This window comes from Salvelinus namaycush, chromosome 19 (assembly GCF_016432855.1).
Source record: "Salvelinus namaycush isolate Seneca chromosome 19, SaNama_1.0, whole genome shotgun sequence".
Lineage (NCBI taxonomy): Eukaryota > Metazoa > Chordata > Actinopteri > Salmoniformes > Salmonidae > Salvelinus > Salvelinus namaycush.
This window is the reverse complement of record NC_052325.1, coordinates 35,387,362-35,413,079: the sequence shown is the minus strand read 5'-3', so window position 1 is coordinate 35,413,079 and position 25,718 is coordinate 35,387,362. Positions and strand designations below refer to the sequence as shown.

Sequence of the window (25,718 nt, the reverse complement as noted above, 5' to 3'; positions counted from 1 at the left end):
CTCAATTTCTCTTCCTGTTTTCTAGCATGAACAAGCAATGTAGACTAGAATAACTCACAACCACATTTATCAACATACATGCAATTCAACATAACATAAAACATCCAAACTTTACATTTAAAATGTTTTTTTTTATTGAAGCAGATTACGTGACCATTTATTCCACGTCTGTCGTTAAATTTGAACAGAGGAAGTCAATGATCAAGGACAGAGAACTACTACAAAACGCTTGATGAATCAGTACCCCGTAACACTTCCCCTTTTAACAAATTGAAAGTGGTTATTTTGGGGGGGGGGGGGGGGTATAATAGCATATATAACCCATTGAAACACTTCATAATGACCTCTCATTCACTGGTTGTAGCTCATTCACATCCAGATCGACAGATTCATGTCATGAGCATTGGATGCTTAGCAGACGACATGAAAAATTCAGATAAGTCAAAAGTCATCTGTGTTTACTTCTCTTGGAAGTCAATAACCAACCAATCACGCTGCATCTGTCAATGCTACTTAAAAATAATTTTTACATTAGGATTTCACACCTAAATTTCCTTCTGTTAATTTTAGCTACTTTGGCGACTGAGTTTTTTTATTTAATCAACTTCCTCCAGCTAGAGGAAGTTTATTTCAGCCCGTATCTGGTCAGCTACTCACCACCAGACAAAAACATTATCTCCAGCTACCGAGCTCCAGTTTACGGACCGCGATCAGCCATATTCATCCACTTCTAGGTCAACACTGACCTGACGCCAAATCCTTATAATAATGCCTTCCAAATTTGTTCCCTTTCTAATAAATACATAGCTAGCACAGCCCTGGTGCTTCAGATTGACATGTCATTTTTTTTTAACAGGTGAAGGAGGGTGAGAACCAGGGCAGTCTGACTCACATTGCTGCTAAATGGAACAGCTATCACACAAAGGGAATGAGGTAGTTGATAGCAACACTAGAAAAAGGAGCCACCTGTCTACTACCATACATGCTTGACCCTTTTCTTCAGCTATTGGCGTAAATGGTTATTACGGAGCTGATACGTCCCAGCATGCTTTGGGCTGGCTGATGCAAACTGCTAATGTGACTGACATCATGCACATACCCTTTTTTATCTACTTAAGCATTTTTAAGATGCAGGATAGGCCCGCTATAGCACAATCTGTGGGGTAGTAGTGTAGTATACGTAATAGTATGGGATTCAGATGCAGGATCTCACTGTACCTAAACTAGTGCTATTTTGGATGAGAATTCGATTTGTAGAATACAGAAACATTGTTTAAATGGGCGAGGGGAACTTTGCTATGATAACGACGACCGTTAAAAGATTACCTTTGTTCATATAAAGATACTTGTCACTTTCTGAAAGGAACGACGATAGAAAAAATGCTTCGGACCTCTAAAAAAAACAGACTTCAAAAATGACGAATCCTGAGACAGAACGACAGCTACCCCATTTAAAACAAACAGGAACTGATCGTAGTTTGAAGCAGACAAATTTCCCATAAACGCTTTGCTTAAAATATATATGGCTTCCCATAAACGCTTTGATATAATCCAGTGCATGTGATAAAAGTGATAGATAACAACTTGCTAAAATAGAATTTAGAGCAGATCAATCAAAAAAAATTGTTCCCAGTGATAACATGTGCTCTTATTACCTGTACCCGAATACCAGACACCCGATCCCGGGACCATCAAGAATTCTAAATATCACAGGTCTTAGTCGGATCTAATGGTCATGGGTATGTGTCAATTTTAAGTGACCGATCCGTACGCGACTGCTGCAGGAGAGAGAGAAAACGAGAAATTGTGCTGCTGCTCTGGCTTTTCATAATATTGGAGCGTGAAGCTTGTTGTTGTTGGCCAATCATAAGTCATCAATGCAGCAATAGGCTACAGTCATAGAGCCTCCGTGTGGCAAAGGTTAGGAGATATCTAAATCAATGGAAGATGGAATTAAAATGACGGAATTAAAAGGTGAAGGATAGCTACAATGACCTAGAATCAACAGGTAGGCTGCTACTTAATATTCTGAATGGAGTTGTAGTTTAACTGTTTAGGACGAGAAAGGGCATGCAGCCTCAATTAGCTTAGCTAGCTGGATAGCGGTTTGATGCAGTCAAGACAGGTACTACGTAGTCATATTTGATGATAAATAACCTATATATACCAGCTATTAGTCTACTATAGAGCGAGACGGCTTGGTTGGTTGCGGTCTGTTGTCTCTCTCTCACTCCTCCACGTCATCACTCGCTCACTCACAGTAGCCACGAACACACAGCACTGGATCTGGATCTGACCAGGTCTATACGGAACAGGTCTCTATATTAAAAAAAATAAAATATGCATATCGGGTCCGGGTAGAAAATCCCCAGGTCCAACTTTTTGGACACGTGAAGGCCTCTAGCTCTTACAATATATGTATTTACATAAATAAACAATCTTTGGGAGATGGTAAATCACTTGAGGGTAAAACAATAATACTTCAGGAGGTGCTCTGGAATATGGGGGTGATAAATATGAAATCAATGTCATGATTACATTTGACAAAGTGTGAATTTTCCCACGTCTATCAACATACAGCGTTATGACACTGTAAAACTGTTTTAGTCAAAAGCATAAATCTAAAGTCCAGTATGTGAATATGGCTGAACTTCAGGGCCCAGTTATGGAAGGGTACCTCTAAGGAATGCCAATCTAAGACATTATAATTCCTCTAATCAAGACTACATGAAAGATAAGCGGAGAAAAAAAATAGCCTATACTCGGCAGAGGCTAGTTTGACACAGTACATTACTCCAATGTTCATAGGTAGGCGTATAATGGTAATACATATGCTACTATATTGAACATTGTAGATGAGAGCTGAGTGGTATTAGTCAGTTGGCCTTGACTCTGGTAAAAACAACGATAGTACCCCAGCGAGTGAGTGTGTGTGTGTGTGTGTGTGTGTGTGTGTGTGTGTGTGTGTGTGTGTGTGTGTGTGTGTGTGTGTGTGTGTGTGTTCGGGTTAGGGATGTACTATGCAGAGAGCTCTAAGCCCACAAATCCTCGGTTCGTCCAAACTTGTAGACCAGCGTGCTATAAAAAAACAAAACAAAAAGAGAGCAACACGTAAGCTTTTCAGATTGTACTTTCAAAGTGTCCATAATATACCTGCAGTAATCGTGGAATGATAGTTTTGGACAATCATTTTTGTGGTCCACTGTAGATCAGTTGGTAGAGCATGGCTCTTGCAACGCCAGGATAGTGGGTTTGATTCCCAGGACCACCCATACGTAAAAAATGTATGAACATGACTAAAAGTCGATTTGGATAAAAACGTCTGCTAAATGGCATATATTACTGATCTGGCCCAAAAAACTGCATCCTGATGAAAGGGCACTTAGTTACTCTCATTTCCTGGTTTCTTCTTGTCTGACAATAGAGTGATACGTAACACCAGACAAGGTCCATCAAACTACACTTTTATCAACGTCTTTACTTACCTGAAAAATATCAGAGCATTCTGAAAGAACACTGCCAGTCCTGGATACACGTCTTTCTCTACAAAGAAAAAGGGGGAGGGGGGAGAGAGAAAAAGGCCATTAGTATAAAAACACGTCACAGCAGGAACATTAGAAAAATGAAAGACGTTGGCAAAAAAATAAGAGAGCTGGACAGCACATAAAGACCAACTACTGAAACCCATTTCAACCCCAGGCTGATAGAAAAATACACATGGCTTACCGGAAAATATTATTTGGATTCTTCAAAAGATGGGCCTCCCGGGTGGCGCAGTGGTCTAGGGCACTGCATCGCAGCGCAAGCTGCGCCACCAGAGTCTCTGGGTTCGCGCCCAGGCTCTGTCGCAGCCGGCCGCGACCGGGAGGTCCGTGGGGCGACGCACAATTGGCCTAGCGTCGTCCGGGTTAGGGAGGGTTTGGCCGGTAGGGATATCCTTGTCTCATCGCGCTCCAGCGACTCCTGTGGCGGGCCGGGCGCACTCCGAGGGGGCCAGGTGCACGGTGTTTCCTCCGACACATTGGTGCGGCTGGCTTCCGGGTTGGAGGCGCGCTGTGTTAAGAAGCAGTGCGGCTTGGTTGGGTTGTGCTTCGGAGGACGCATGGCTCTCGACCTTCGTCTCTCCCGAGCCCGTACGGGAGTTGTAGCGATGAGACAAGATAGTAATTACTAGCGATTGGATACCACGAAAATTGGGGAGAAAAGGGGGTTAAAATGTATTTTTAAAAATGAATTAAAAAAAAGATAATACCTTCCTAGTCAAACCATTTAATCAAGAGCAGGGGAGGATCTCAGCCTCCTCCAACCTGACGAAAAGCAATATGGAATACGGAGGTAATGAGCTCTAAATATAGACTATACTACCATACCACTACCTCCACCATCTGAATTAATAACAGAGAGAGAGACTTTTCTATTCTGTAGTCAGTCCCAACAGGGTGAACAGGAGAGATAATGAAGGGTTGTACTGTTCAGGTGTAAGACTGTGACCAGAAATAATGACTGAAAAGGATGAAGTCAGGAAATATGGTGGCGGTGGTTGCTAACGTGGAATACTGAGGGAGAAGAAGAAGTGGGGGACTGCCGAGCACAAGGGAGAGACTGTAAAAGAGGAGTTAGTGTCATGGTGATTGAAACCAACCATCCAGAGTGAATGTGGGCAAATGGGTTTCAGCTCTATCTCACTATATGTGGCAGGATGATGAGGTTGTGTTGTGTGTATCAGTGCATCAGATACAGGGGAAGACTCATCGCTACCAGCAATTAGAGAGTTAGCAGCACTGTGGCCAACCAACCAGTAATTACACCTCTCTGGACACACACAAGTCAGGAAAAGGGAGAAAGGTCATTCCAGCTGGACTTTTAGGGGCTTTGTAAAAGAGAGATAGAAAACCCAGAAGAAAGAGCGGGAGAGAGAAAGTAACATGACTCACTGGGAACCACATATCCTCCAAACAGGATCCAGATGGAAGCGATGAGGGAGCCGAACATCATCAAGAAACCGATGAACAGCCAAAGACGAGCTCCTGCAGAGACAGCCGCAAGGAAAGCCTCCACTCAACATGATAAATATACAACTGCCTTTTATCTCTCACAAGGAAAAGTAGTATCGGCTATCAGCCAAGTATCATCCCTAAAACGTAGACATAAACACACAGTAACATTCTTGACATATGTAGCCATAGATATTAGAGGTCGACCGATAAATCGGAATGGCCGATTAATTAGGGCCGATTTCAAGTTTTCATAACAATCGTTAATCTGCATTTTTGGACACCGATTATGGCCGATTACATTGCACTCCACGAGGAGACTGCGTGGCAGGCTGACTACCTGTTATGCGAGTGCAGCAAGGAGCCAAGGTAAGGTACTAGCTAGCATTAAACGTATCTTATAAAAAACAATCACTCTTAACATAATCACTAGTTAAACTAGTAATATCATCAACATGTGTAGTTATCTAGCTTGTCCTACGTTGCATATAATCGATGCGGTGCCTGTTAATTTATCATTGAATCACAGCCTACTTCGCCAAACGGGTGATTTAACAAGCACATTCGCGAAAAAAGCACTGTCGTTGCACCAATGTGTACCTAACCATAAACATCAATGCCTTTCTTAAAATCAATACACAAGTATATATTTTTAAACCTGCATTATTTAGATAATATTGGCTACTAACATGAATTTCTTTTAACTAGGAAAATTGTGTCACTTCTCTTGCGTTCTGTGCAAGCAGAGTCAGGGTATATGCAGCAGTTTGGGCCACCTGGCTCGTTGCGAACTGTGTGAAGACCATTTCTTCCTAACAAAGACCGTAATTAATTTGCCAGAATTTTACATAATTATGACATAACATTGAAGGTTGTGCAATGTAACAGCAATATTTAGACTTAGGGATGCCACCCGTTAGATAAAATACGTAACGGTTCCGTATTTCATTGAAAGAATAAACGTTTTGTTTTCGAAATGATAGTTTCCGGATTTGACCATATTAATGACCTAAGGCTCGTATTTCTGTGTGTTATTATATTATAATTAAGTCTATGATTTGATAGAGCAGTCTGACTGAGCGGTGGTAGGCAGCAGCAGTCTCGTAAGCATTCATTCAAACAGCACTTTACTGCATTTGCCAGCAGCTCTTCACGGTGCTTCAAGCATCGCGCTGTTTATGACTTCAAGCCTATCAACTACCGAGATTAGGCTGGCAATACTAAAGTACCTATTAGAACATCCAATAGTCAAAGGTATATGAAATACAAATGGTATAGAGAGAAATAGTCCTATAACTACAACCTAAACGTCTTACCTGGGAATATTGAAGACTCATGTTAAAAGGAACCACCAGCTTTCATATGTTCTCATGTTCTGAGCAAGGAACTTAAACGTTAGCTTTTTTACATGGCACATATTGCACTTTTACTTTCTTCTCCAACACTTTATTTTTGCATTATTTAAACCAAATTGAACATGTTTCATTATTTATTTGAGACTAAATTGATTTTATTGATGTATTATATTAAGTTTAAATAAGTGTTCATTCAGTATTGTTGTAATAGTCATTATTACAAATATATATATAAAAATCGGAATCTGCTTTTTTTGGTCCTCCAATAATCGGTATCGGCGTTGAAAAATCATAATCGGTCGACCTCTAATAGATTTGTATCTCAAGCCAAACCAACCGGTCCTTCCGAAGCAGCCCTCTCCATAGGCATCACCTCGCACCTGGCCATTAGACACTGCATTGATCCTGGAAAAACACACAAAAACACACTGTGTGGGTGCTTGTACTAATACTTACTGTCTGTCTGTCTGTCTGCGTGTGTGTTTGTGTCTCACATGAAGAAGGCTATAGTGGCGAAGACTCCACACGAGTGGAAGGCAGGGTTCATCTCCTGGGTTGTGTAGGACACGGCTGCATCAATCACGATCCACCAACCAGTGAAGAACTGAAAGAAAGAGAGAGACACACACACACAGAGAGAGAGAGAGAGACACACACAGAAAGAGACACGGAGAGAGAGAGACAGAGAAAGAGAGAGAGACAGAGAGACAGAGACAGAGAGAGAGAGCGAGACATACACAGAGAGAGAGACAGAGAGAGACACAGAGAGAGAGAGAGAGACACACACAGAGAGAGAGAGAGAGAGAGAGAGACCGAGACACAGCAAAAGAGAGAGACAGTGAGAGAGAAACAGGTACAGACTCAGTGAGCACCGTCTGGCTATAGAGACCGGTCGTCACAGACAAACCTGGCTGCCCAGAGAGGACAGGCTGTGCTCACTCTGCTCCAGGGGAGAGGTAGAGACAGAGGTGCATTTCCTACTACACTGTGACAAATACTCAGACCTAAGAGCATATTTCTTTCCCAAAATTATAACTCAATACAAAGAATTTGAAACTATAAAAGATGAAGAAAAAATCAAATATTTATTGGGTGAAAAGCCAAAATGTGCAGTTTTGGCAGCCAAATATGTGTCCTCCTGCCATAACCTGAGGGACAGCCAGTGAAAAATCCCATTTAGCTTAGTTTTGTTTTGTCTTTCATACCAGGTTATATGTCTTCTCAAGTCATGTTGACACTGGTCTACTACCATTGATTTAATGTATTGTTCTGATTAATATTGTTGTTGTAGTTGTTGTTAATGGTGATCCCATGTCCACTACTACTAGTATTATTACTGTTGGTCCCACCATTTATTTATATATAAATATATATATATTTTGTATATATATACATATATATTTGATTTTTATTTTTCGATATGTATACTTTGACAATGTAAGTAATAATGAACTTGCCATGTCAATAAAGTCAATTGAATTGAATTGAATTGAGAAACAGAGTTAGTTTAGAGGGAGAAGGGTACAACTAAATAATGCAGGTTTGTAGTATGCACTGTTCAGTTATTCAATTGAAGTCTAACAACTTAGGCTGTATCAAAGTACAAAGAAAACACATTCATTAACACTGCCCCAAAAAAGTGTGCCAAGGCAGAGAGAGAAACATTCTGTACTGTCAGCTTTGTCTTGAAGGGTTTGATGTTTCTCACTAAATGTTCACTGGAATAAAGTTGTCTATCATCCTGCTGTGGCAAACAGCATTTGAATGAAAACAGAACAGATATTATTTCAGTTTCTTCCTCATTCTTTATTCAAGAACTGCTGCCTGGGGACAATGCTGCCTTGCTGTGCCTAGACACATAGCATTATGTAAATACAACACAGCTCTCAATGTGCTGTCCCATGGTTGACAGAGTTGTCTAGTTACTGTCTGTGTTAGTGTGTGTGTCTCCAACAGATCTCAGTATTTCCCCATATTAATTTAGAAGCGGTGGACCACCACTGCTAAATCGTTGCCGTCACTCCCAAAAAATATATAATTTATATTTATTCCAAATATTTCTGCCGAGACTCACTTTTAAAGGAATAGTGTGAGATTTAAGCCCTTGTTCCATTTACCATTTAGTCAAATAAAAGTGGTATCCATGAGTTCATGTCTCTGCATGCCGTTTTGAAGGACGTTATTAGCGTTAGCGCAATGACTGGAAGTCTATGGGAACAGCTAGCATGTAGACATTGCGCTAACGCTAGTTAGCAATGGCTCACAAAACTACCTTCAACCTTCACGCAGAGACATAAGATTATGTACCCATGTGTTCATCTGACTCTGGGTAAGTAGAAAAAGTGCTTAATTGCTAACATCTCACACTATAGCTTTAAGATCAGAGTGACAAGTTATTTGTAGCAAACAGAGCGAGCAGTGGTGCAAAAGAGAGCCACCACCTGCTCCTCATCATCTCCCTACAGTGCAGTGGCGCACATTCGTTATATTTCAGACGGTGTCAACATAATTACATTTTTATGTATTTTGGAGTAGAATGTCGCTGGACCCCCGCAGCAAAGAGCACGATGCAATAATATCACGATATTATACTTAGGTGCCGATATGATATGTATTGCGATTCGATACTGCAATTTGATTGCAATTTAATATTCCAAACATATTGCTCACACACACACACACATAAACTCAGCAAAAAAAGAAATGTCCCTTTTTCAGGACCCTGTCTTTCAAAGACAATTCGTAGAAATCCAAATAACTTCACAGATCTTCATTGTAAAGGGTTTGATCACTGTTTCCTATGCTTGTTCAATGAACCATAAACAATTCATGAACATGCACCTGTGGAACGGTCGTTAAGACACTAACAGCTTACAGACGGTAGGCAATTAAGGTCACAGTTATGAAAACTTAGGACACTAAAAAGGCCTTTCTACTGACTGACAAAACACCAAAAGAAAAATGCCCAGGGTCCCTGCTCATCTGTGTGAACGTGCCTTTAGCATGCTGCAAGGAGGCATGAGGACTGCAGATGTGGCCAGGGCAATAAATTGCAATGTCCGTACTGTGAGACGCCTAAGACAGCGCTACAGGGAGACAGGACAGACAGTTGATCGTCCTCGCAGAGCAGACCACGTGTAACAACATCGATTTGGAGGTGGAGGGTCCGTCATGGTCTGGGGCGGTGTATCACAGCATCATCAGACTGAGCTTGTTGTCATTGCAGCCAATCTCAACGCTGTGCGTTACAGGGAAGACATCCTCCTCCCTCAAGTGGACCCTTCCTGCAGGCTCATCCTGACAAAACCCTCCAGCATGACAATGCCACCAGCCATACTGCTCATTCTGTGTGTAATTTCCTGCAAGACAGGAATGTCAGTGTTCTACCATGGCCAGCGAAGAGCCCAGATCTCAATCCCATTGAGCACGTCTGGGACCTGTTGGATCGAAGGGTGAGGGCTAGGGCCATTCCCCCCAGAAATGTCCGGGAACTTGCAGGTGCCTTGGTGGAAGAGTGGGGTAACATCTCACAGCAAGAACTGGCAAATCTAGTGCAGTCCATGAGGAGGAGATGCACTGCAGTACTTAATGCAGCTGGTGGCCACATCAGATACTAACTGTTACTTTTGCCTGCTGGAGGTCATTTTGCAGGGCTCTGGCAGTGCACCTCCTTGCACAAAGGCGGAGGTAGCGGTCCTGCTGCTGGGTTGTTGCCCTCCTACGGCCTCCTCCACGTCTCCTGATGTACTGGCCTGTCTCCTGGTAGCGCCTCCATGCTCTGGACACTACGCTGACAGACACAGCAAACCTTTTTGCCACAGCTCGCATTGATGTGCCATCCTGGATGAACTGCACTACCTGAGCCACTTGTGTGGGTTGTAGACTCCGTCTCATGCTACCACTAGAGTGAGAGCACCGCCAGCATTCAAAAGTGACCAAAACATCAGCCAGGAAGCACAGGAACTGAGAAGTGGTCTGTGGTCTTCACCTGCAGAATCACTTCTTTTTTGGGGGTGTCTTGCTAATTGCCTATAATTTCCACCTTTTGTCTATTCCATTTGCACAACAGCATGTGAAATTTATTGTCAATCAGTGTTGCTTCCTAAGTGGACAGTTTGATTTCACAGAAGTGTGATTGACTTGGAGTTACATTGTGTTGTTTAAGTGTTCCCTTTATTTTTTTGAGCAGTGTATATATATACACACTTTTTTGAAATTGATACTTGGGAGTCAAATAGATATAACATTGTCAAAAATTAATATTGTGATATGGAACTATCCATTTTATTCTCCATCACTAATATTTAGCCTCCAATGGAAGTGAAAGCAGCAAATGAAATTGAGCCCATACTGAGAAAACGTTGAAAAAAACAGGGTTTTTTTGCAAATAATTTGCAATTGCCTGAAGGTGTTTTCGAATGAGTAGCTCATCTCTGGCACTCTGGGGTGAATTGTCCACCGCCAACCAAATGACAAAAGGCAGGAAAAAGAACAATGCTGCATTAGGAGGCCATTTCCTACACACTTCTGATAATTGAGATGAAAACAAGCACCAAGAGAATGCTAGCTGTGTGACGACACTCTCTCTCCAATCAATGTAACTCTGTTTTGATTGCTCTGTGACATGATTCTCACATCTTCTTTCACTTTTTGGTGGCAGATTTCATCTCATAGGCTTTGCCTGGACGTGCTAGTTTATTTCTGTACTAGGGCGATTCCCTGTAAAAGATACCTGAGTATGCATCGATCTCTCTTCCACCGCAGACAGCCTGCCACTGTCACATGTGAAACCTGCAGTATCACAGCATCTCAGAGTGGAGAAGCTCAGCCTGGTGCGTCAGCATCTGGATGAAATCCGGGAATTGCAGTATGCTATCAGGTGCGTTGAGGAGGACAACCAGTACCTCAGGATGGAAGTGCGCAGAGTATGAGAGGAACTGTCCACCACTGTCAATATAAGACATCACCAGGAACCTGCAGAAGGAGCTACAAGATCCAAGGCAGGAATTGGTCAGCCACCACCACCAACTCCTTAATTCCAGTATAAACCTAGGACCCAGTAAACTGTTGAACAAGGACCCATCAACCAACCAAACCATCCAACCAATCCACCAACTCAGCTGACCCCCTCCACCCCAGTCTCACGGCCTGTGATTGCTCCTACTCCTGCCATCCTCCACAGGCTTGAGAATAAGCCTGACATTGTTTTGATGATGGATCACATCTGAGAGAGCCATGGAGCTCCTGACCGTGGCCCAGCTTGGTTCACCGAGCCTTATCATTGTACATACTGGAACCAATGACCTGCATGATCAACAGGAGATGGTGGCCACATCACTTGGGAGGGTGTTGGAGCAGGCCTCTACCACCTTCCCTGATGTGATGATTGTAATATCCACCCTGCTCCGAAGGAGAGATTTTCAACCTGCCACCATCTAGAGGATAAATGCCAGCTTCTCCTGGGACTGTGCTAAACGACCAAATGTAAAATTGGCCCAACTTCCCACCCGTATTTTGGACTGCCTGTATGATAATGTACATTTGCTCAAAGAGACAGTCCCCACCTTCGCCAGGATGTTGCTCTGGGTGGCCAGTCCACCTCACCCCACAGGAGCAGCAGACCAGCAACCAACTCCCTGAGACAAATCAGATGCACGTTTAGACCTGCATCCAGTGCCACCTCACAGAGACTGGAGAACAGCCAGCAATACTGCCCACCACACCACCTTTTACCACTTATCTCCCAGGAACTGCATGCAGATACACTGAGCTATGCCCAAGCCGTACGCAGTCAGAGGCCCCACACAGAGTTTGGGGCCTCCGCCGGCCACACTGCCCTCCACACCACCCTCTTCAAATCCCCTTACAAACTCCTTCCCATGTTACCAGACCAGGCCTGCCTAAGCACAGCACAACCAGACCAGGCCCACCTCAGCACAGCACATCTAGACCTAGCCCATCACAGCACAGCTCTACCAGGCCCACCTCAATTCAGCTATACAGTACCGACTACTACCCTAGGGTCTGGCAAAACACTGTTGAGGGTAGTGCACCACATGATGCAGTACACACCATGTACTCTTCACATCATCAGCCCTCATATGCTGAGAGTTTGGATCTTCATCAGCCACACTGCCCTCCGCATCACCCTCCTCAATTCCCCCACAATCTCCTCCCAGGCTAGGTTTGGTTACCCTCCCTGATCCCATTCCCAGGACAGGCCTGGGACCATAGAATTAGAAATGAATAGAATGGGCTTGGAAGCTCCTAACCCTAGCAATTGACTGGTAAACTCATGTGTACACTCGCAATGGCTTCCTGGTATTGTGATGCAATAATTTCCATGGTATTTAGACATTTTCTATTAATTGATGACGGATTGCCACAGTAATGTGGGATGTTCATTCAAATAATGCTAACTGATGTGGCTCACGCAAAGTATTTTTTGTAACGTCAGTATGTCCATTTTATGTAACATCAATAATGCTTCTTATTTGCTATTTTTCTCCAACATGTCAATATTTACAAGAGGCACTATAGGCAGACAAAAGTTTCATTTATATTTTGTTTGTTCATTCTGTGAGACATTTAAGTTGTGATTTTGCATGTAAATTTAATGTCCATAAATCGCTGGAATCTCCCACTATTGAGTTTTGTTGTTCTATTGCCAGGACATGTGTCGTCACACACACACTTCCATGCCCCGGCACTCACCAGGACTCCGGCGACGATGGATGCAAGGGTATTTCTCCTCTCTCCCCAGTCGATGCACTCACACTCTGGCATGCGGAAGTTGTCCAGGAACCCAGCCATCTTCAGCCCTTCTGACCCCTGTGGTCAAACCTTACTGTTGTCTCAGTCAATCTCTAATGTTCCTTAGAGGTAGGTAGGTAGGTAGGCCTCAGACTGTTGACACTGACACAGATGAACGTTAAGCAGTAATCTGCTGTGCTGGTTCTGTACACTTGACTCTCTGGGATTGGTTGTCAATCAATCGAGTTTGTTTCCTACAAAAACAAGGAGGTAGGATTATTGATTCTGTATCAAACTCCAATATTCACATCAAGCCCCTAACGTTACACTTGATCGAGGTAGGTCTAGAAACTTTCTTGGCCAGCTTCAATATGGTAATCATATTGCACTCTAGGTGGAACTTTCCACACAATGTTTACCTATCCAATCCGTTTTATCCATTGGGGTACATAGCTAGCCATTTAGCAAATACTATTGGCTGTGGGAAGAGCATAGGCAATGTGACAACAATAAGTGCCAGCAAAAGTTAGGTAGTTAGCTAGCTGTTTACAGCAACAGACTAACGTTAGTTAATCTAGATACCGTTATTTAGCTAGCTAGTTAAACCTACAAATGTCAAGATAGCCATGAGTAGCACGTAAATCTTACATTGCGAACTCAACTGCAAAACAGTGAAATAGTGTATTATTTTAATTAACAGAAAAAATAAAAGCTAACAAGGTTTGTTTCATTTATCTATCTAACTGTTAGCTAACTACGTTAACGTTATCAGATAACGTTAGTTATTATTATTTTTGCACTGATGCAGTGCCCTGCTCTGGTCCACCTATCCAACAAACAGGCGCTTTCTGGCAAAAAGTGCGTATACATGTCTTGAATGTAACCAAATTACTCGTAGAAAATATAATTTTGCTCACCTCAATGGCAATGTTTTCAGTTTCATTTAGCTAGCTGTGCTACAACGACGAGGATGGAGCTACGTTGTATCAAGGAAGCGTGCTAACCAATCAAAGTAAGGCAATCACAGCAAAGTGACCAATCCATTTTCGCTTATAGAAAAGTGTACGTAGAGTGTCTTGTGACACAGTAGCTATTCCTGTAAATCCACCGTGGCTACTCCTTCCTCCAGTTGTAGATCTAGAAGTATTTGAGAGACTACAGAAAGATAGGGAGGGTGTTGAGCCAGCTGATTTGTTGTAATAGTCGTCTGGATACTGTGTATCAGGATTGTGTGGCCATATACACAGACGGTTCAAAATATCCAAAGACAGCAAGTACTGGGTCAGCATTTGTAGCGCAGGAATGTGGGGTGAAAGTCAGGAAACGTATTACAGATCATCTGGCTGTATATATGGCGGAGATGACGGCCATACTGTTGGCCTGCCTTGCAGTGAGTGGGTGGAGGAAGTTAAGCCAGAAAGAGTAGTTATTTGCTCTGATTCATGTGCAGTGCTAAGGGGTCTCCAGTCCTTTATATCACGTAGCAGACAAGACCTGCTTTATGAGGTGCTACAAACAGGAGTAAACAAATGGGTATACAGATCATATTTACATGGGTCCCAGCTCATGTGGGAGTGGAGGGGAACGAAGCAGTTGATGTACTGGCTCAACAAGCACTAAGTAGTGGGGATGTTGATGTAGTAGCTTAAATGAGCAAGGCAGAGGCAAAAAGCATGATATGGATAGTGATGGTGGAGAAATGGCAGGAGCAGTGGAATAGAGATACTAAGGGCAGGCATTTATTTCAAGTACAGAGGTAATTTGGGGAGGGGAGAAAGGCAGGAAGGGACAGAAGACAGGAGGCTATATTTACAAGATTAAGGGTGGGACACAGCCAGTTGAATAAGACTTTACATGTGATAGGAAAGCATCCAACAGGAAAATGTGAGTATTGCCAAGAAACAGACAGTAGAGCATGGGTTTGCAGGTAGCCTAGTGGTTAGAGAATTGGACTAGTAATCGAAAGGTTGCAAGATTGAATCCCTGAGCTGACAAGTTAAAAATCTGTCGTTCTGCCCCTGAACAAGGCAGTTAACCCACTAGGCCGTCATTGAAAATAAGAATTTGTTCTTAACTGACTTGCCTAGTTAAATAAAGGGGGGAAAATGTTATTGATACAGTGTGGTCATTATTGGAAGGAAAGAGAGAGGATGAGTTTAGTATGAGGGAGAAGGGGATACAGGAAATTAGTTCAAAGAGTATATTGAATAGAACGTCATTAGATATTGTGTTATCTTTTTTAAGAGAAACGAGGCTGGCAGGTAGGATTTAGTTTCTCCCTGTCTCTGGCCCACACTCCAGTACAGTAGGTGGCAGAAATGCACCATAACGTTGGATGCCAACCGCTGATAAACCCCACCGAAGAAGAAGAAGTCTTGTGACACTCTTTTCACGCCACTTCGATACAAAGTGATTTCTGTAGTAGGTTAGGAGAGCATTTTCGCTAACCATCACTATTTTCATAATCTTAATATCAGTATTGTAACCTAGTTAGTTCTCAGTGGTTCCCAACCTCTTTCGGTTACTGTTCCACCAACTGGATTTTGCTCTGCCCGGAGTAGCCCTGAAGTACCCCCTCGTGCATTTTACCAGTAAACCTATGATCTCATGAATCTTCTCAAGTACCCCTGGTTGGGAACCACTGTCCTAAACCGCTCCGAAAAAGTCACTTTGGTATCGAAGTGGCGTGAAAATAGTGTTTTCCCTTTGCTTTCAATTGGAGACCCAAACAGCTTTGTCTTTGTTGTATAAAGATGTTTTCTAGTCATGCTAGCACCAGTTCTGGCTTCTTTTATTACATTTTTATATCCAGGTTGTCTAGGATATAACATTTCTTGCAAGAGGAACCTGGTTCAACATCAAGGTAGAGTCAACAAAGCTACATGTATTACAAATAAATGAAAACATCCATTACATGTATTGCACATGTATTAATGGGATAGGTGTCCCACTAGCGGGACAACTTCCGGTGAAACTGGAGGGTACGCAATTCAAATAAATAATCATAAAAATTATGGATATTAACCATTTAGGTACATATAAGTGTCTTATATCGGCTGAAAGCTTAAATTCTTGTTAATCTAACTGCACTGTCCGATTTACAGTAGCTATTACAGCGAAAACATGCCATGCGATTGTTTGAGGACGGCGCCCCACATCAACATATTTTTCCACCGGCACAGGTTTCATACATTCACAAATAACGATTAAATATTCACTTACTTTTTGAAAATCTTCCTCTGATTTGTCATCCAAAAGGTCCCAGCTATAACATGTAGTGTCATTTTGTTAGATAAAATCCTTCTTTATATCCCAAAAAGTCAGTTTAGTTGGCGCCATCGATTTGAGTAATCCACTCGTTCAACATGCAGAGAAAGGAATCCGAAAATCTACCCCTAAACTTTGTTTCAACAAGTCAAAATATGTTTCTATACACTCCTCAGATACCCTAAAATGTAATCAAACAATAATATTTCTTACGGAAAGAAGTATGTTCAATAGGAAACCGATTTTAGCAGGTGCGCCCTGTCTTCATGGCGCGTGCAAACACGGATTTCCAAGACTGTGTCCCTGTTCTAAAACTGACGTTTCTTATTCGTTTTTGAGATTACAAGCCTGAAACCTTGAACATAGACTGCTGACACCCTGTGGAAGCCATAGGAGTTGCATCCAGGGAGCTCATTTTCAATATGACCTTTTACTTGCCTTTCTAAGAGGATGGTCTCTCAACAAACCATTCTGGTTGGTTTTTCTTTGGATTTCCTCCTACCATATCTATTGTGTTATATTCTCCTACATTATTTTAACATTTCTACAAACGTGAAAGAGTTTTCTTTCAAATGGTACCAATTATATGCATATCCTGGCTTCAGGGTCTGAGCAACAGGCAGTTTACTTTGGGCACGTCATTCAGGCGGAAATGGAGAAAAAAGGGGCCTAGTCCTAAAGTTAAATAGTAAACAAATCATAATAATGTGTAAATGTCAAGTGTGCTGTCCTAGTGACACACATCAATAACATTCATCAGAACAGATACAAAATGCTTCAGAGGCAATCATAACAGGTGAAAACGTATGATTAACTTGGACTTTGGCTGTCCTTCCCTCTCTTCAAGTCATGCCTGTGCAGTAAACACCACACTCCTCCCAATGAGTCATGACATTAGGGGGTTGGTCAGGGGAGGGGTTAACATTTGTTTTGACATAGAGAAGCCACAGCAGTTGACAGTGCTGGAGAGACTAACTGCTTTTTGTATTTCATCAGACACTTTAGCTAACTAACTTGTGTATCTGTGACATCTCTGTGTGAAATGGTGTGACTGATCGTCAACTGTGAGTCTCTTTTTGAATATCTGCTACTAAATTCATGTTGTATTAGATATACCAGAGACTTATATTTACTTAATATAAGGCTCGGGGATAGCTAGGCTATGTCAGTGAGAGCAACATGAAAATGCATAATGACTAAATAAGTTCTCCTTGAGTCTTGGCAGTGTTTTCCTGCCTTGGTTTTACAGTCAGCATTACAGCAGTGCCTTCCCTTCCCTGTCTTACACACATTCCCCCTGCAACTACCCACTTGTATAAACACTTCAAAACAAGTGTACAGTAAATAGGTCTTGTGACTTGCTGAGTTAATTGCAACTTGGGCTTATGTGAAAAGAACAGAAGAGACGGGAAGAGGATTCAGATTGAGACACAGAGACAGTCTATTAGAGTTTGCGACACACTCTTTTCACACCACTTTGATACAGCTAACCCTTTTCCTAACCTTAATCTAATTATGCTTACCTGCTACATTAATTATCCCAACCTGCTGTGTAAGTTCTCCTAACTTGCTACGAAAAAGTAACTTCCGTTCGTAGCTGTATCAAAGTGGCGTGAAAATAGTGATTCTCATTACAGTTTGCAACTGAAGCATGAGTCAGCATATTTCTAACATAAATAATACCGAAGGCCATATGCCTTCAGTATTCCCCATTCAAACCTGTATATTTTGTCGTTCTGAAGTACGTTTAAACCCATGAAATATGTCAGTTCAATTAGTCCTCCGCTCTTCAGCAAAGTAGGAGGGGTGCTCACTGCTCAACGACAATGACAGGAATCAAATAATTGGGCTTATACACAGGAAAAACTTAGAGTTCTATGGTACTATAATAAATGGTGTTGGAGCACTCAATGAAATATGTGGATACACTTTATTTGAATCCTCTGTCAGGGTTACATAATGTGATCATAACACTGACATAGCCGTTGGAATATCTTAAGTCAGTTGACAGAAGCTACATTACTGTTAACCAGTATATGTAGGCCCACACACTACCTATTGAATTCCACTTCACATATACATGGTGTTCATTCAGGCACACTTTTCAAGGAGAGAAGACAATAGGGGTGGAATTCTATTTTACACTATAAAAAATGCTGGATTAAAAACAACCCAATATGGGTTCTTTTGTAACCCAGCGCTGGGTAAATATTGGACAGAACACACACTGGGCTGTTTTTGACCCAGCCAGTTGGGTTGCTTGAATAACCCAATATGTTGGGTTGTTTGCATTACCCAAAAATGTGTTAGTTTAACCTTCAGTTGGGTATTTTTTTACTTTCATGCTGGGTTGACTTAGCAGCTGTGTCTTTTTTAATGTAATTGTCAGGTTATTGTCAGGAGGTGTGGCTTGTTAGGGGCGTGGCTTTCTTATAGATCTTATTGGCCATCCGTGAGAGTACATTTAATTCCTGTTCATCATGTTAAGTTTACTGCAAATTAAAAATATCCTTACTTTCTTTAGCATTTTACACATTCTTCTAGAATATTAATATTTAATATTACTATTTATTACATATTATAATAAGGTGGTATCTATCCCAACAATGGGATATGCATAGGCTTTTGTGCAACTCATACATTTCTGTATGCCTCAGTGAAGCTGAAAAAGTGTCAATGTTCGACCTTAACATATAATAAATATACAACAGAACAGATGAACATGAATAACATTTACTCTCATGGGTGGCTAAAAAGAAATATCTGAAAGCCACGCCCCTACTAAACTACATCGCTGGTCTTCTGTTCCGCTGAGTCATATCTCAATAAAACCCAGCACCAATAACCCAGTATTAACAACCCAACCTTGTTATTTTTAAAGAAAACAACCCAACTAATTGAATGAACTCCTGCAACCCAGCAGTTGAGTCAATCAAACAACCTACCTCTGGCTCAGAAATGCTGTCATGAACAATCAAGGGTCTTTCATTGAGCCTTATTATTGAATCATTCAATAAAATGATTCAATTATTCAGAGTGAGCTTCAATAATGATAGCTAGAGCAATTCCATCTAAACAACAGTGGACATACTGTTTCGGTAACGTCTCCAATTCATATAATCCTGATTAGATTCTAAATCGTTCATCTCCTCAGGGACATTTCACCCAAGGATTTTGGTCAGGAATAGCTATTGAACAAGTAGGCTACCTCTGGCTTCCTGAGTCCTTGAGTGTGTATACAGAGTTATCATTCATAACTCTCTGGTTATTAACACTAAAAGTAGGGGTTATTTTACCTCACTTTGCCTGGGGCTGTTGTAGAATGAAATACCGCAGCCTGCAGCATATATCCAATATATGTAGTTATAATTGAAGAGTTTATTTATGATTCACTATATCCACCAATTTTTCACAATTGTGTTTTTTCATCAGAAACTATTGCTTATGGGTACCTTCATGTTTGTGTAAAATATGAATGCTCTCAGATTTTTAATTCATAGATTTTTGAAAAATGTGTTTTTTATGCAAAACGATATGCACTTTTTAGCTGGAATGGAATGTTCATATCCTGTATATTTGACTGTGATGTGGATGTCTCACTTAGCTAGCATAAGATTAATGTACTTACTATAAGTCACTCTGGATAAGAGCATCTGCTAAATGACTAAAATGGTCAATGTAAATGTTATCTCATGTTACTTCCTGTATTGAATTATTTAAAAAATATAAATAAATTTGATGTCACAAATGTATCTTTATAAATATAAATAATGTAGTTAGTTTTTACATTTGACTGTGTTAAACCTAGCAGTACTTTCTTTTTTTACGGGGTAGATCAGCTTTAATATTGCTAACAGATTGTAGCTTTCATCAATGTAATTGTCTGCATCATTTCCAATCCCCCATATATATATATTTTATATACAGTACCAGTGAACAGTTTGACCAAAACCTACTCATTCAAGGGTTTTTCTTTATTTATAATGTTGTCTAATAGTGAAGACATCAAAACTATGAAATAACATATGAAATCATGTAGCAACCAAAAAAGTGTTAAACAAATCAAAATATATTTAATATTTGAAATTCTTCAAAGTAGCCACCCTTTGCCTTGATGACAGCTTTGCACACTCTTGGCATTCTCTCAACCAGCTTCACCTGGAATGCTTTTCCAACAGTGTTGAAGGAGTTCCTATACATCCTGAGTACTTTTATATATATACAGAGTGAAGCTTTTCCTTCACTCTGCGGTCTAACTCATCTCAAATCATCTCAATTATTTTGAGTTCAGGTGATTGTGGAGGCCAGGTCATCTGATGCAGCTCTCCATCACTCTCCTTCTTGGTCAAATAGCCCTTACACATCCTGGAGGTGTGTTGGGTCATTGTTCAGTTGAAAAACAAATGATAGTCCCACTCAGCGTAAACCAGATGGGATGGCATGTCGCTGCAGAATGCTATGGTAGCCATGCTGGTTAAGTGTGGTATGAATTCTAAATAAATCACTGACAGTGTCACCAGCAAAGCACCCCCACACCATCACACCTCCTCCTCCATGCTTCATGGTGGGAACCACAAATGCGGAGATCATCCGTTTTCCTACTCTGCATCTCACAAAGATAAAGAGTAGGTGTCCAAACTTTTGACTGGCACTGTATATGGTACTGTATATTTCCTTTATTATTTTCCACTAACCCAACCACCCCTCCACTAATTGGAGTAAACTAATGAACAACAACACTTGGACTTCTACTTCAGCTTATACAGTTGAAGTCGGAAGTTTACATACACCTTAGCCAAATACATTCAGTTTTTCACAATTCCTGACATTTAATCCGAGTAAAAATTCCCTGTCTTAGGTCAGTTAGGATCACCACACTATTTTAAGAATGTGAAATATCAGAATAATAGTAGAGAGAATGATTTATTTCAGCTTTTATTTCTTTCACCACATTCCCAGTGGGTCAGAAGTTTACATACACTCAATTAGTATTTGGTAGCATTTAAATTGTTGAACTTGGGTCAAACGTTTCGGGTAGCGTTCCACAAGCTTCCCACAATAAGTTGGGTGAATTTTGGCCCATTACTCCTGACAGAGCTGGTGTAACTGAGTAAGGTTTGTAGGCCTCCTTGCTCGCACACACTTTTTCAGTTCTGCCCACAAATTTTCTATAGGATTGAGGTCAGGGCTTTGTGATGGCCACTCCAATACCTTTACTTTCTTGTCCTTAAGCCATTTTGCCAAAACTTTGGAAGTATGCTTGGGGTCATTGTCCATTTGAAAGACTCATTTGCGACCAAGCATTAACTTCCTGACTGATGTCTTGAGATGTTGCTTCAATATATCCACATACTTTTCCTCCTCATGATGCCATCTATTTTGTGAAGTGCACCAGTCACTCTTGCAGCAAAGCACCCCCACAACATGATGCTGCCACCCTCGTGCTTCACGGTTGGAATGGTGTTCTTCGGCTTGCAAGCCTCCCCCTTTTTCCTCCAAACATAACGATGGTCATTATGGCCAAACAGTTCTATTTTTGTTTCATCAGACCAGAGGACATTTCTCCAAAAAGTATGATCTTTGTCCCCATGTGCAGTTGCTATCTGTAGTCTGGCTTTTTTATTGCGGTTTTGGAGCAGTGGCTTCTTCCTTGCTGAGCGGCCTTTCAGGTCATGTCAATATAGGACTAGTTTTACTGTGGATATAGATACTTTTGTACCTGTTTCCTCCAGCATCTTCACAAGGGCCTTTGCTGTTGTTCTGAGATTGATTTGCACCAAAGTACATTAATCTCTAGGAGACAGAACACGTCTCCTTCCTGAGCGGTATGACGGCTGCGTGGTCCCGTGGTGTGTAAACTTGCATACTATTGTTTGTACAGATGAACGTGGTACCTTCAGGCGTTTGGGAAAACGCTCCCAAGAATGAACCAGACTTGTGGAGGTCTACAATTTTTGGCTGATTTCTTTTGATTTTCCCATGATGTCAAGCAAAGAGGCACTGAGTTTGAAGGTAGGCCTTGAAATACATCCACAGGTACACCTCCAATTGAAATGATGTGAATTTGCCTATCAGAAGCTTCTAAAGCCATGACATAATTTTCTGGAATTTTCCAAGCTGTTTAAAGGCACAGTCAACTTAGTGTATGTTAACTTCTGACCCACTGGAATTGTGATACAGTGAATTATAAGTGAAATAATCTGTCTGTAAACAATTGTTGGAAAAAGTACTTGTGTCATGCACGAAGTAGGTGTCCTAACTGACTTGCCAAAACTATAGTTTGTTAACAAGAAATGTGTGGAGTTGTTGAAAAACGAGTTTTAATGACTCCAACCTAAGTGTTTGTAAACTTCCGACTTCAACTGTACATACTGTAAATATTTTATGGACACAATTTGTTTTACAATTGTTATATTTCGTTTTTATTCCTCTCCTTCCTCTACCCTCAACCTCTCCCATCTATTCCTGATGTCCATCCAGTTCATTTTTTCTCTTTGCCATATATTTTTAACTGTGCTGTTTCACAAAAGTTCTGAACCTATATACATTTTACAGACACAGTATATTTGACATGAGTTATCTTGTTGTTATTAGTCCCAACCTTTAGCTCCATTCAACCCCTCCCATCTATCTCTTAAACACCATCCATATTTTCAAATGTGCTGTGATGTTTCACAAAAGTTCTGAACCTTTCTATTCTCATCGTTTCTACAGATTGTAAATTAAAGTTAACATTTTTCGCTAAAAGAGTTATTATATTATTGATTGATTGACTATGACGTTTCAAATCACCCAGTAGTGCTATCTGTAGAGTTAGCCCCAGGTAAATGTTGCAATTCTTTAGCCATTCCTGGACCTGTGACCAAAGATAAGCTACATATGGACAGTTCCAAGATAAATTATCTAAAGAGAAAAAATGAATCCGGTGTCGTTTTGCGTATCAGTTCATAAACTGACATTTTATTGGTCCTTAAATTAAACTGGTATACTTTTTTATTTATCGCAAATGTCTTTAACCAATTTTGGTCTTTAATGCAGGACCGACAGACAAGTTTTTTACTTTTTCCCCCTTCTACTTATGTCTTCCATTTTTGAGGTAATTCTGCAATTAGTTGGTTGTAATTTTGGGTAGAGCAGACGTTTCCTAGCAGTACTACTTTATTCTCTGAGAGTGAGGTGGGTATACAGCATTTAGAAAAAAAAACATTATAACTTCTCTCTGAAATGAAACCATCAAGTGATAGATTTTAAACAAATACATGTGTCATACCATGATTAGATAGTGAAAAAACACACCGATCTCTTTCATAATTCCTTTAAGCAATAAAAGCTCATTTGAATATATAGCGTTTTGGAATAAAACTCTTCAATTGCTCCCATCACTCCTATTACTGTATGCGTGTTTCATTCTATCTATCTCTCCTATCCGTCTCTCTTCTATTCTATGACAGCCTATCCAAAATCACACATACCACTTGTATACTCCTCCCATAGGAACAGTTCATTAACTGAAAACTGTTCTTCCTTCAGCCTGCAGTTACGTGGTGTGGCGCATCCGGGCTGCAGTGAGAAGGGGAGAGCAGCCAGAGAAGCCCACCGCAGCATGTAGCCAGGCCAAGGGTGAGTGGGCTCAGCTGGGGCAAGAGGAGGCCTGGAGGTCCTTGGGGTCTGAGGGTCAGGAGGATGCTGCTCAGACAACAAATAGTTTGATTTAGGCCCAATATCAGCTGATTGATATTACCTGAAACATACCGCACAGATAATGATAATGATACGGTTTGCTTTTGTCTTATGAAAGTCACATATACCTGGATCCTGTGTGTTTGGATGGGTATGTGCTTTCATGCATGCTTGTACAGACTCAAGTGAACAGGATTATAAGAAATATTTGCACTTTGCAAATGTTTGTTTTTTTGCTTTTGTACTCCATGTTTGTCCGAGGCTGTATGATGAGATGTGTTTTTGCTGGGATTAAAATTGAATCCTGTGGGTGTGTGTGGGGGGGACACACGAGGACGATGGCTATTTTAAGCTCGGGGGTTATCTTTAGGATTAGGGTTACAGTTAGGGTTAGAATTAGGGTTAGGGTTATGGGTTAGGTTTATGGGTTAGGAGTTAGTTACAGTTAGGGGTTAAGGTCAGGGTTAAGGTTAGGGCTAGGGTAGGGGTTAGGGAAACTAGGTTTTTGAATGGAAATTATTTTTAGGTCCCCACAAGGATATTAAAACATATGTGTGTGTTTATGTGAGTGTGTGCACACAGTGTGAGGGTTGTACAAAGTTGTACAAAGCCGAAAATCTGCAAAGAGATGACATTTAACAAATCAATTCCTCTTTAATGTAGGCCTACTGGTGTTTTTCATTCTTTCTGTGCAGCGTGGAAGGAGGAGGGTATGCAGAAGAATGGACAGGTGGAGTCGGTGTTCAAACCACTGGTAACGGAGCCTGAACCAGGCCTGAAAGGTGGCAGAGTGTGCCTCTGGTGAATGACGTTAAAGAGGGCTGGATAGAAAACAGGAGAGAGTGTGGAGGAATGGATGAGAGGAACAACTGTGTAAAAGATGCACTGACTCAGTTGCATTATTATCTGTATTCTGTAAGACTATAGCAGCAACCTCATATGTTGTCCTATCACATGCTATGGAGAAACGGCCACTGCATTAACGTATCCTTGCTCATGCCATGTCAGAATGAGGAGTTACATGTACTGCATGTTTTCTCTGACTCAGTATGAAATTGTATGACACTGACCTTGCACATACAGATGCATTCACCTGCTAATACAACAGATCACATTTACTGTGGAAAAATTATTCACACATTAGGTGCACACACACACACACACTCTCTCCCCCTCCCACTCCTCTCCTGTGGCCTGGTCTCTGTTCTCTGGGGTAGTTGAAGGTCAGAGTGAAAGAGTAACAAGCAGTAGCAGGCAACGAAGGGAATGATTGCCTGGACATCAATTCCCCACCAGAGGAAATGCCCAGTCAGGAAGACAAAAACAAACCTTCTGCTGTTAATAAAGATACTGCCTCTGTTTTTCACTGTGTTCTGGGGGATGTGCATTTTCAATAAACAAAGTACTCTTGCCCCCAGTGTGTTTCTGGGTTTCATCAATAATTTTTTAAACATTGAGCAGCAAAGAGCACACACAGCACATGACTTCTATAATACATATCATGATTATTGTTTAATAATGTGTTGAAGTAAAAAAAAAAAATCGTTCTCACACACTCACACTCTATCTCCCTCCCTCTGTCTCTCTCATTCTCCCTCTCGGACACACCATTTTTAATCAGTTGCATGCTTAGAGGAAATACAACATATGAATAACATTATCTGGTGTG

At 41.2% G+C, this 25,718-nt stretch overlaps 1 protein-coding gene and 1 long non-coding RNA gene across 2 annotated transcripts; one reads left to right on the top strand and one right to left on the bottom strand.

Annotated features, from left to right (window-relative positions):
• Positions 1–110: 110 nt before the first annotated feature.
• Positions 111–14,452, bottom strand: LOC120064370 (transmembrane protein 50B-like). Its single transcript, XM_039014908.1, has 7 exons — positions 14,020–14,452; positions 13,064–13,356; positions 6,844–6,953; positions 6,687–6,754; positions 4,935–5,027; positions 3,486–3,543; positions 111–3,078 (listed from the first exon to the last, which is right to left on the bottom strand). Exons 2-7 carry the CDS (start codon positions 13,160–13,162, stop codon positions 3,033–3,035), a joined length of 474 nt encoding a protein of 157 aa, XP_038870836.1. The 5' UTR covers positions 13,163–13,356; positions 14,020–14,452; the 3' UTR covers positions 111–3,032.
• A 2,835-nt stretch (positions 14,453–17,287) lies between these two features.
• LOC120064368 lies at positions 17,288–25,466 on the top strand. Its single transcript, XR_005478591.1, has 3 exons — positions 17,288–17,433; positions 23,900–23,989; positions 24,745–25,466. It is a non-coding gene; the product is annotated as an uncharacterized LOC120064368 (long non-coding RNA).
• The last annotated feature ends 252 nt before the right edge of the window (positions 25,467–25,718 follow it).

Excerpts from the sequence above, each read along its gene's own strand:
- LOC120064370 (XM_039014908.1), bottom strand. The coding sequence starts at position 13,162 with ATGGCTGGGTTCCTGGACAACTTCCGCATGCCAGAGTGTGAGTGCATC. Across the intron at positions 6,755-6,843 it reads GCCACTATAGCCTTCTTCAT|GATCAATGCAGTGTCTAATG; the intron begins GTGAGACACAAA and ends GTGTTTTTCCAG. Across the intron at positions 5,028-6,686 it reads GGGCTGCTTCGGAAGGACCG|GAGCTCGTCTTTGGCTGTTC; the intron begins GTTGGTTTGGCT and ends CTGTCTCTGCAG.